Here is a 13,098-nt window from a genome sequence, read left to right as displayed (position 1 = left end):
GGTCTGGGACCATTTGGGCAGAAGCGCCTATTTTGTGCACTTGTGTCTATGACTCAGTCAATTTTGGACCGATTGACTTGATTTTTGAGACACGATCAGATACGCACAGTATCTAGCAATGTTCAAAAATTCAAGTCAATCGGTTTGAAATTGGCCAAGTTATAGCAGCACGTGCCCAAAACAGGTGCTCCTGCCCAAATGGTTCCAGACCCTACGGTGGTGTTTGGTAATGCTTAATTTGTTCAAGAATGTCTAAGGAATCATTTTTGGCAACTCCATTTGAAATTCCTTGGGACATAAGTTTAAAAATTCATCAGGCAGTTCTTTTAGGAACTTCTTCTACAGCTCCTTCGGTATGTTCCTCGGAAATCTCTCTAAAAGTTTCTTCTGTCATTCTTTTGGGAATTTTTTAGACAATTTCTATGGAAGTTGATAACTTCTTGATCGAAATTGCTGAAGGAATTTGCAATGGAATAACAGAAGGACTTCAAAAAAATGTTGAATGAATTTCCAGATAAATTGTTAAATCAGTTTTCAAAAAAACTGCCGTAGTTACCAAAGAAGATGACAAAATTTAAATGAAATTGCTGATTTTTCTTTTAACTGCAGCAGAAATTCCGAAGAGAATGGCCAAATTAGTTCTCCAAGAAAATCCCAAAAAAGGATTTCAAAGAGTTGCAGAAGAATTTTTCAAATGGCTCACTGCAGACGTTGATAAAAAAATTTCCGAAAGAATTTTCAAAGAATATACCCGAAGTAAATGGAAAAAATTCCATTAGAATTTCGTAATCGCTTCGTCAATTTAGGAAATTGCTGAAGAAATTGTTTTAAGAAAATTAAACAATGAAGGAATTTCTAAAAAAAAAAATACCGAAGAAAATTTCCATGAAATTTGCTACAGGAATTCTCAATAGAATAATCAAATAATACGGAAGGAATTTCTAGATTTTCAGATAAATTGCCGGCAAAATGTCCAGAGAAACTCTCTGAGTAATATAATTGTAGAAGTTTACAATGATTTTCTGAAGATATTGCCAAAGAGACTTTGGAAAGGACTTCTAAGGGAATGCTAAAAATATCACGAAAGACAATTGTCTCAAGAATTCTCATATGAATCACAGGATGAATTCACAAAAATGTTTGCAAAGGCATCACCGTTGGATTTCGCCAAAGAAAAAATCTAAATAAATTTCCTAGTAATTTTCACAGGAATTTACGGAAGAATGGCTAAAGAAAATATCAAAGAAATTTCCAAAGAAAATGTTTTTTTGTGAAAATTCCCAAAGGAGGGGATTTTTTTTTATTACCGTACGGGTTTGAGCCGAAGGGTCTCCGATTTCCATGAAACTTTTTCCACAAGGCAGGGCGCATAAATATATGAACAAAAAAAAAAATGAAAAAATGAGGGTCGCCTATTTTCCGTATTTTTTTCCCTGTTTGGGAGTAAGACATCCAAGAATTTAGGTGAAAATTATCCTTGCCCATACCACCCCATAATCTCCATCGTAAGGCAAGAGCATTCTCTCCGAAGTAAGCCGAAGTTAAAAAATAGCTGAAGCTGCAATACTATACGGGATACGAGTTACGTTTAGTGCTTCGGAAGCCACGGCAACGTCCAGATGGACTGGCGTATAAGTTTTAATGTCAAGATTTGTATAACTAAAGTAAATGTAAATAGTGTAAAATAAATCAATGTTATGTGTTAATATGAAGCAATATATATGTTTTGTGCGTAAAACCAATAAATCGGAATTACTGGATATTTGGATGTTGGATACCCGGAAAAGTAACCCAATCTACAATTGATTCCAAAGAAATCCCACCAATGCGCTATTCAGTTCATTTGGCATTCACCATCATCTCTACGTGTTGGAGCTTAAGGAATGTCCACTATCGAAGGTAATCTCTGGTACAGGGCTCCGACACCCCTGATACTTACTTTGATAAATCATACGATCAACGATCAAATCAACGATCAAATCTGACTATACATGTCAATGGTTGCTCCTCCGTGATTGATCTGAGCTGGTACCAATTGCACTGAGATCCAAATGAATAAGGGCTGGGACACTCCACTTATTCTCAAAGTGCAATTTTAGCAGCTCATACATTTTGGATCAATAACGGCGCCGGCCACGTCCTTATAGTCAGTTGGGAAGGGAAAGGAATGTTAGAGTGTGCTGGTTGTTGCTACTAAAGACCGAGATCACCTCTGCATCCCCACAACCAGCACGGACTGGGGTATTTGTTAGACGGAAAGGATGGGAGATCTGGGAGTCACCGTTGGGTCGGTGATGCGATCCATGGATAGGGGGTTATTTATAGTGTTCGTAAGGTGATAGATTGTGTGGTGAATAAGGTGAATATGGTCAAGCGGCACAGCACGCTTTGGTTGCATAACTTGTAGGCGTTATGTTATATACACTGTGCTGTGAGTGGAAGTTGGAAGGGAGGGAAACGACTTTTTTTTCAATTCGTTTCTGGTTCTAGCGATGGCTATGAACATATGAATATACATGAGTTTTTTTTTATGTAGAGAAGAGAGTGAGAAAGATATAAAGTAGGATGAAAGGGACGGGCCAGGGATTGAACCCATGACCTTCTGCATACGAATCAGAAGCGGTAGCCACTAGACCACCAAGCCCGTCGATAGATATTTGATAAATCATAACTCAAAAACGAAGCATCGTAGAGACAAAGTTTTTTTTAATGAAAATAAAAGCAAATTTTCTCAGAAATCCAAAAAAAATATGAACTGAAAAGTTTTCCACTGAATTCTCCACAGTTGAAAAAAAAACACAAAGAAAAGCCGGAAAAACTATGCCCGAACTCGTGGAAAATTTTCGAAAAATTTTTTTGAGGAGGTTATTTTTTTTATTCTTCAATCACTTAACCTAATTTACAGCTCTTTTGTCCACTAGGGCACTGCGTGAGCGATTCCAATTGGCGGCTGTACTTACACTTTGTACAGCGCCTAAATGTATTCTATTCTAATTCCACTAATTCTAATTCGAGCTGGTAGCCTTTTGCGCTGCTGTCACTTTTTCTACCCTATCCATGGTAGAATGATGAGCACGATGTTGCTGTGTGGATTTTGTTCCATTTCCAGTCCGATTGGGGGTCCATTACGAGTTGCCGTTAGCCGATATCCATGTTTCCGGGTCCGTTAGAGCATATGCTCAGAAGAGGGTCAGGTGTCAGCTGCTCTCGGGGGGAAGAGCAACTGACGAAAAATGGCATGTACCGGGGCTGGGATCGAACCCATGACCATCCACTTATAAAGTGAACGTGTAGCCACTACGCTACGGGCCCCGGCTAGGAGGTTATTTTGTATGCTTAATTTGCTGCAATTTTTGGAATGCACTTTTTTCGTTTTTGAGTAATGGCCAGTTTTGTTGAAAAATGTCTAAATGTGCCATATAAGCCTTTTTTTGAAAATCATAACTCAAGAACGAAGCATCGTAGAAACAAAGTTTTTTAATAAAAATGAAAACAAAGTTTCTCAGAAATCCAAAACAAATATTAGGTGGAAAAAGTTTTGCGCAAAATTTTCCACCGTTGATAAAATTCATAAAGAAAAGCCTGAAAAACTATGCACGAACTCGCAGTAAATTTTCAAAAAAATATTTATGAGAAGGTAATTTCATAAGCTTTGATCGCTGAAATTTTTGAAATGCACTTTTTTTTCATTCCTGAGTTATGGCCAATTTTGTGACAAATTACCGTGTATGTAAGTCTATATTATATGGTCATTTTCACAAAATTGGCCATAACTCAGGAACGGAAAAAGTGCATTCCAAAATTTTCAGCGGTCAATGTTTATGAAATATTTTATAGAAAATTTTTCGCGAGTTTGGGCATAGTTTTTCCGGCTTTTCCTAATGAAATTTCTCAATAGTGGAAAACTTCGTGGAAATTGTTTTCCGCCTAATATTATTTTTTTTTATTTCTGAGAAAATTTGCTTTCATTTTAATTTAAAAACTTTGCTTCTACGATGCTTCGTTCTTGAGTTATGATTTAAAAAAAAAGGCTTATATGGTACATTTGGACATTTTTCAACAAAATTGACCATAACTCAAAAACTAAAAAAAAAAAGTCATTCCAGAGATTTCAACGATTTAAGTATATAAAATAACCTTCCGATTTTTTTTTCTTTTGAAAATTCTCCACGAGTTCGGGCATAGTTTTTCCGGCCTTTTCTTTACGAATTTTCTCAATTGTGGAAAATTTCGTGGAAAACTTTTTCCGGGTTATATTTTTTATTGATTTCTGAGAAAATTTGCTTTTGTTTTCTAAAAAAAAAACTTTGTCTCTACGATGATTCGTTCTTGAGTTATGATTTTTCAAAGTAAGTAGTATCAGGGGAAAACAAACAATTTCCACGTGAGTTTTCCGGAAAAATGATTTTTTTCAATTTTGATTTTTTTTTTGTTCATATATCCATGTGCCCTACCTGTGGAAAAAAAATCATGAAAATCGGAGACCCTTCGGTCCAAACCCGGGCGATAATAGAAAAAACGCCCTGTAACGGCACGCTGCTAATCGCATTTTATTCCTATTGCATCACGTGGGGAACAGCTCGCTGATATAGTGTATGATTTGGGTCAAAAATGATTTTCCAATGAAAACAAAATGTTCAATTGGTCAAATATATCGGAAGTTTTACAAGGAATCCAAATATGAAAAAAATATTTTGAGGTTCACAATCGTTTTTGTGAGCTATAGCGGAAAATCTGACTGAGAATTAGTCGAAACGTTGTAACGTTACCGTAGAATGTGTCTATAACTGACAGAGGAAAATAAATTTTTTGCAACTTCTCATCGTAATAGGCCATTTTACCTCACGAAAAGGCCTACTTTCCCACACCAAATTAGCAGTGCTGTAATGGTTCATTACAGCACTGATTTGCGTTGCGTAATGAACCATTACAGCACTTTTTTCAGTTTTGATCAACTTATTGATGCTTTCTGGATGCACGTTTGAAAAATTGTGACAACTGCACAGTATAATCTGCTATGATCAGACTTCCTTAATCATGGCTATGAACATCAGTGTGCAGTCTGGTAAAACAGTTTTGTTTAAAACTATCTTCAAGTGGTAATTTATGAAGTTGCAAAAAACATTGTACGCATCTCGGTGCAGAACTCGATTTTTACAGCACTCGTCGTACTTATCCAACTCGGCAAGCCTCGTTGTACGACTCGTACTGTAAAAATCTTCATTCTGCACCTTGTTGCGTAAACTACTATACCGTAATCTTAATTCAAGACCAACAATTGAAAAGGCCGCATAAAGAATGCGTAAACAAACACGTTTCTGTCGATTTAGGGCCTTCTGAAATCCATCCACGCATCCCACCACCATTAACAGAAAGCTTGATGTTTGCGCTTTCTGATACAGCTGGTGAGGTGTGTGGGTGGAGCACGGAGGGCCTAAATCGACAGAAACATGTTTGTTTATAAAATGTTGCTGCGGCCTTTTCAATTATTGGTCTTGAATTAGCAAAAAAAATGTTCATGGATAGTAAGTCTATTACACGGCATTCGTTTGTTTCATCTGCTTCAGATATTGTTTTAACTTTGCTTCACCTTACTCCACATAGATGGTCTATCTATTATCCACAGACAGAGAACTAGAAGCATATGGTATCACTGAACAAAACAATAACAATGTCACAGCCCTATAATCACTCTACTGTTAAAATTACTCCTAACTCAAGCCACTATCTTATTTCCTGGCGTGACCACAACAACGTCGTGAAATTACCTCAAAACACCTAACAAGCCATAATATACGTCGTGATAATGGTTATGATGACATCTCCTTTCGACCACGACGAAGTTAACTACCGCCGCCGCCGGTGTCTGTAGATATCTATAGGATCCCAGCGACATTCTTTTGCGAACCTCTCTACCATTCGATGATCATCCGGCAGGCTATCATGGCCGCTCTCGTTGATTGACTTCGAGTAGGTGAGTTGAGGCTATACCTATGTATAAAGACGGCTATACTTAAAGACGCTATATTTGTGTAGTAAATGCCTGAAATAGTTTACACGGACAATTTAAACAACGCTAGTCCATTCATGAAATTAACTGGCATCAAAATCCGCTCAATCCTATCGTGCCTCTCATACCTATCCCGCGAGAGGTCGATAAAGCTGAACAGAACAAGTAGTCGAAAAAATCGGACCCAGATATTTTGACTATTTCATGCATCTCAGCGGTGCAAATATTTCAAATAACAGAAACATTATCGTTTTGCGGTTTCGCAGCTTCCAATTCAAACAACATCCGGACGAGATGACCACCATGATGAGTCTGGTTGACTACTTTTTTTTCTCACGCAGATTTTCGACTTTCGTAATTGATCCTTCCGAGAGTGACATTAAATTTAGCGAATAAATTCACTGAATAAATGTAACGGTTTTGGGATTTTTCGGGGCGCACTCAGAACAACACATTCCAACCAGAAAACTCTAGCGACAAACAGTTCACCGCACAAGCACACAACCCAGTTGAGTGCATGCTGAAACGCATGCATAGCTTAGCTGTGATCGAATGACGCGTGTGAGTTTTCCTCTCGGCCGAAATGCACTGTTGTGATGTTTGTTAAGCCTCTTTGGACCGGACGGCGCGCGGTAGGTGCTGAAATGACAGCCATTTTCTGCATTTTTCGATACGGCTCATTCACTTTCGCTCGGGCTGTCGTCTTGTCATCGCTGCTTCAAGAGCGCTCTTGTTTGCATTTAGATGGCTACATGAGGCGGATATAAATATAACAGCAATAGTAAGAACTAACATTGGCAATTACGTTGAGTCGTCTTTTGTATTTTTATTTGTTTTGGTGAAGCAGTTAATGTTCGAAACAAAAACAAATACTGTAGATAACATGATTTCGATTAACAACTGCGTAAATGAGCTTTTGACAAGTTCCCATAGAGATGTTGAATGCCATTCGGTAAAACTTGTAATTAGAAGGCACAGCATGTTTCTGATTGACAAATTGAGAAATGAATTTGTCAAAAAAAATCGCGTTCTGGTAGGATTCGAATGCACGACTCCTTATTCTCTAGACCTAAGCCACAACTAAGCTAACAACTAAGCCACAGAACAGATAATGATTCTTCGGAATAGTATAGCTGTCGCGACACTTCCATACTCAATCGCTTGATGCAGTATTAGGTGCTGTCCTTATGGTACACAGATGCTTAGGACGCACTTCCTCAATCCAACTGATCGATCAAAAAGACAATAGGTATAGTGTCCATAAGCTAAGCACTCAACTCATATCAGGTAGTGTGGTGCAATGTCATCGACGCGACGCACCCGTGAAATCAGTAGGTAAGAACTTTTGTGGATCCCAGCTATGTTGGGCGCTTTTTCCAGCCCTTATAGTCATTGGCGTAGCTAGAGGGGGATTCTAGGGTTGCCTGGCACCCCCTAGAACAAATTTGGCACCCCCTAGATTTTTTTCTTGACAGACACCTAAAATTTAATAATTCTAATATTTATGTATGGCACATTTCAATAAATCTTAAACACACCCAGAATTACTTGTATACTTGTTTTGGCGTTTAGGACATTGGTAAGAACAATCAACAGACTTCTTTATGAATTTCTCCAGAAATACCTCTATGTATTCATACAGTGATTTCTCTAGGCTTCCTTTTGGATTCCTACCGATTTCTTTTTCAATAAGCTGCCCTTAGGATTCTTCAGGCAGTACTGATTGGGTTGTACATACTAGAAATTTCTGCAGAGATTGGTCCAGCAATTTCTCCTAGGATTTACTTTGATACTTCTCGGAATTCTTCTAGGGATGCTTTTAAAAATTTCTATAGGGAATTCCTGGCGGGATTATTCAAGACAATCTTCCTCGGATCCTTTCAGAAGTTTCTCCGGCGATTCTTTCAGGAATTTCTTCAGAGATTTTATTCAGAGATTCTTCCAGAAATTTCTCAAGGAATTATACACGTATACAGGAAGTATACACGGAATTACTATTATTTATGCATTTTGTATCCGCATCTCTCTCACTCTCTTTCTGTTTTCATGCTATCCGCCGTTTAGCCTGGGTTGAAGAGAAGTGTTTCGTTAACCCAGACGAAGCACCAGATAGCATGAAAACAGAAAGAGAGTGAGAGAGATGCGGATACAAAATGCATAAATAATAGTAATTCCGTGTATACTTTTATTTCTGAGTGTAGGATTCCTCAAGCAACTCCTGCTGCGATTCTTGCAGCAATTCTACTAGGGAAGTTCCAGAAATTCTTCCGTAAAATCTCCATGGGATTTTTCTAAAAATCCCTTCAGTGATTCTTCCAGAGATTTCTTCAAGGATTTATCCAGTACTTCCTCCAGAGTTTCTTCCAGAAATTCCACAGAGGATTTCTCCAAGAGCTTCTATTGACGTTCCTCCATGAATTCCAGCTGTATTCTAGAAATTCCTCCTACGATTCCATCAGGGCCTTCGTTATAAATTTTTCCAAAATACCTTTACCGGTTTTTTCAGGGGCTTCTCCAGGTATTCCAAGGATTTTTTCTCTGGATTATCCCAGGCATTTCCTGTATAGATTCCTTCCGCAATTCCTCCTAGGATTTATGCTGGGATTTCTACAATGATACATCCCAGAATCCTTCCAATAATACCTTCTGAGATTTTTCCTGTGATTTCTTCAGAAGTTCTCCGGTGATTCCTTCAGGAATTTTTATCCAAGATATTTTATCCAAGAATTCTCTCATAAGCTTCTCATGAACCTCCTCCAGGAATTTCAGCTGGATTTCTCAAGCTATTTCTGCTGTGGTTTATCCAGCAATTCCTCCTAAGACTCGTCCAGAAATACTTACTGAAATACCTCCCGGAATTCCTTTATTAATTCTCCTAAGAATTTCTTCTGGGATTCCTCCAAAAACTTGCTGGGATTATTCAAGGCACTCTTCATAGGAACCTTGCCTTCAGAGTTTTCTCCTGGGAATCCTAAAGGATGTTTTTCCTGGGATTTCTCTAAATATTTATCATTGGATTCCTCCTGGAACCCCTCTTGACTTTAACGCAGGAACTCCTCCTGGGATTCCATAAACGATTCCTGCTGCCTCTAATGTTTCAGCAATGCCTCCTAGGTCTTCTCCAGAAATTCTTATTGTGATACATGCAGGAATCCCTCAAGGAATTTCTTCTGGCATTACTTTCAGATTCTGGGATACTTTCAGAAAGGCCCTTGATTCTTCCAGGGATTTTTCTTAAGACTGATCCAGGAGATCCTCTAGAGTTTTTAATGATGGATTACTCTAGAAGTTAATCATGATATTACTCCTGGAACTCCTCTTCGCCTTCTTCAATGAATTCCAGCTGAAGAAATTCCAATATAATTCCCTAAACGAATTTCGAGAATAGTTGAAATTTCCAGAGAAGTCCTAGGAGGTATCACTAGAAAAATCTCTAGTAAAATCCCATAGGGATGTACGGGTAAAACTTGTAATTAATTAGAAGTCACAGAGTATTGCTAATTGACAAATTGAGAGATGGGTGGGATTCGATCCCACGATTCCGTGTTCGTTAGACCGCAGTATGGCCATTTCTTTGCGAGTTCCTTCAGCATGTTTTTGTTTTAATTTCTGCGGTTGTTTCATTGGAATTTATTTTTTTTGGATTGGATTTGGGGTTATAATTTCAATGGCTATTCTTCTCAAATTATTTTAGCATTTTTTTCAGTTGGTTTTTCAAGTTTCTCAGGCAATTTTATTGTGATTACTCTTGCTTTTGTTTATGACTTATTTCTTTTTATATCTATTGCTTCCGAAAATTGCTGAATTGGAAATTCAGAAATATTAAACTGGGCTTGCTTGAAGAAATTCCTATGAAATTCACAGAAATTTTTCCGACAAATTCCCGAAGAAATTGATGAAAAAATTTTATCAAAAAGTTACAAAGATACCAGTGGAATTCCTGAAGAAAATATTCAAGCTATTTTTTTTAAATTGGCTAAATCCAATCAACAAACAAAAATTCGAATAAATTCTCAAAGAATTTTCTGAAATTCCCGAATAAAATTTTGAAAGAATTCCAAAAGTAATTGTCGTAGTATCACCGTGACAGAATTTTAAAAGAACCACCGAAGATTTTTTTTAAATAAATTCTCGATGAAAATCTTTAAGAAATTTGCCGAATCAATTTCCAAAGGAATTACCAAAGAAGTTCCCAAAGTAATAATCGAAGTTTCCAAAATTCCCAAGGAAATTGCTGATAAAATTCCCAAAAACAAATTCAATGCAAGTAATATCGGAATTGCCGAAGGTATTCCAAAGCTATCTGCTGCAGGAATTCCTTAAATAATTACTGCAAATACCAAAAAAAAAATTTCTAAAGAATTTTCATTAAAATTATAGAAGCGATTTATAAAAGAATTTGCGAAGAAGTTTTCGAAGGAATTGGCGAAGGAATATCGAATAGCATAGATAATGAAAGTCCAAAAAAATCGACGAAAATCACAAAAAAGGTAGAATGATTTTCCGAAGACATTTCCAAAAAAAATTGTGAGGAATTTCCCAGAGTCTTTGTCGAATGAATTACCAAAGGCTTTATTGAAAGAATTTTAAAAAGAAAATATAAATAGAATTGCTGACATTAACAAAACAATTCTTGAAAGACTACTAAAAATAATTTGCGAAGGAACTCCCGAGAAAACATTTCAGAGGATTTGCCAATAAAATCAAAGCCAAATAAACTTGTAATGGAATTGCCGATAAAATTTTCAAAAAATGCGTGAAAGGTGTGCAGTATCATTTTCTAAACATATTACCAAATAATTTCTTAAAGAAATTGCCTAAGGGGATCCAAAGATATTACCGAAGAAGTTTGCCAAATCTAAAGGAATTACTGAGAGATTTGCAACAGAAGTCATATTTGAAATAAATTGCAAAACAATTTTCAAAAGACAAATTCCACGTATTATACGCAATCAAGTTATCAAGTTTCCAAACCTCACATCATTACAACGGTTTGGGTTTTCCAAAAAAAAGAAAGTGTTCTTTAAAATATAGCGCGTTTGAATTTCCGTTCTTTTTTTTTCGCCACGCAGTATATCATTATACTAACAAATTGAGGGTGGATCGGTATTTCCTTTTACAAATAACCTAGAAGCCACTGAAACTGGCACCCCTTTGGCACCCCCTAGAAAAAAAAATCCTAGATACGCCAATGCTTATAGTTCTGATGTGAGTTTCAAAACCGATAGGTATGACCAGAGTTTTTAATAATATATCCATTAAAACAAACGTTTGCATCTGATTTATGATCCAAACGGCCATTTGATTGAACACAACTGAACAAACCCAATCTTTCTGCTCTATCGCTTTCACACACCAAATGGTCACCGTCCTCTTTTTCACGACATCAGCCGCCATGATTTCACCCAAATTGCAGCATAACTCCCGCCTTTGATCTATACCGAGCCCTCTCGATGGTGAACTTTACCTTTTTCTTGCCAAACTGTGGAATCGCTTCCCGTGAATTTAGTTCGTACCTATCGCGGGGGGACCAGAACACAACCAAAACAACCACCGCGATGATCGGGCGGGCATGTTTCCTCCTCCCATTCCAAACCATACCTCTTCTTTCCCACAAATAAACAACCACCCTCCATGGATTTTCCCGCCACAGTTCCTACAATTTTGCTCAACTTCTGTGATTCTCTGTTTTCATCGGAATTTTGTTTTACTTTCGTCTTCGGCTTGTACGCAGCCTTTAGCTGTATGGTGGAGGCCATTTTTTCCACCGAAACCCAGCAGCACCGATCGTTTCGGTGGGTTTTATTGGGCTGCGGGTTGGGAGCCGGCCACATGGTACCTATTCAGCAGACCTGAAGTCGCTCCCGATTGTACCCGTCGTCGGTTGCGCAGAACACTTTCAGCTTCACCGAAATCGATTAAATGTTATTGTTATTACCTTCTGCGTTTTGCTGAACCTTACAAGAAACTGTCTGTTTCGAAGGAAAACCGATTCCACAGATCGCGATTGGATTGCTGGTTTTTAACATTTTACTGTCTTCATTTCGTGACTTATGTCGAATTTTCGTCAGTGGAAAAGATTACACGAGTTTGGGTATAAGATTTCTTGAAAATGTCACACACTGATGTTGTTGCCGTTGCTGCTGCTCAGAAAAGTTGATAAGTTGTCACACCACAAACCAAGCAAACATCAACATTTCTCCTTTTCTTTCTTTTTCAATGTTCCAGAAGGTTACAGTTCCATGTCGAGTAGAAACTTCCCTCCCTCCTTCTGGAATAGCAACTACGTGCATCCTACACCCGCGCCTACACACCATCAGGTATGTTCAGATCAATCACACAAAGTGGAAAACAACAACTCACATTTTCCCATTTTCCCCACCCGCTACAGGTTTCCGATCTCTACTCGACCGACGGAGGCTACTCGACGGACCCGTGGCATGCGGCCCACTACGGTTCGTACGCCCACGCGGCCCACGCCCATGCAGCCCATGCGCACGCCTACCACCACAACATGGCGCAGTACGGCAGCTTACTGAGGTTACCGCAGCAGTACGGGCACACGTCGAGGTAATGGCCGGGGATGCCGGAAGGCTTGATACCTATGAAGTGTCCCATTGCTTAAATTTGAAACAATTTCTTCAACAGGTTACATCACGAGCAGCAGGCAGCACATGCTCTGGAAAGTGCAGCAGCGTATTCTAGTTATCCCACGATGGCAGGTAAGTGTCGATAACTCGTTTTCACCATGAATGCCCATTTGGAGGCAGCTTTCGACTGAGGTATCTGGATACCTGGGACGACATACATACATACATACATTTATTTGTTCAACATCACATTTGAGACAAAACATGATCAACAATACGCCACTATACTCGGTTTGTGGCTGCCGCTCACCATCCTCGGTCGCGCCCAATGCTCGCCAGGTCACGCTCCACCTGGTCCGCCCATCGCTCTCTGCGCTCCACGCCTTCTTGTGCCAACCGGATCAGTAGCAAACGCCAGCTTTGCAGGGTTGTTGTCCAGCATTCTTGTAACATGCCCTGCCCACCGTATCCTTCCGGCTTTGGCCACCTTCTGGATGC

At 38.7% G+C, this 13,098-nt stretch overlaps 1 protein-coding gene across 1 annotated transcript in view; it reads left to right on the top strand.

The window, feature by feature from the left end:
• The window catches only part of LOC109419875 (protein vestigial), a 141,208-nt gene that overhangs the window by 102,065 nt on the left and 26,045 nt on the right, over positions 1–13,098 (top strand). The window contains exons 5-7 of the mRNA XM_029852997.2: positions 12,239–12,330; positions 12,402–12,580; positions 12,659–12,732. Of these exons, the coding sequence (XP_029708857.1) occupies positions 12,239–12,330; positions 12,402–12,580; positions 12,659–12,732 (345 nt within the window). The remainder of the gene's footprint in view (positions 1–12,238; positions 12,331–12,401; positions 12,581–12,658; positions 12,733–13,098) is intronic.

Source organism: Aedes albopictus, chromosome 2 (genome assembly GCF_035046485.1).
Source record: "Aedes albopictus strain Foshan chromosome 2, AalbF5, whole genome shotgun sequence".
NCBI lineage: Eukaryota > Metazoa > Arthropoda > Insecta > Diptera > Culicidae > Aedes > Aedes albopictus.
This window is presented reverse-complemented; position numbering and strand designations above follow the sequence as displayed.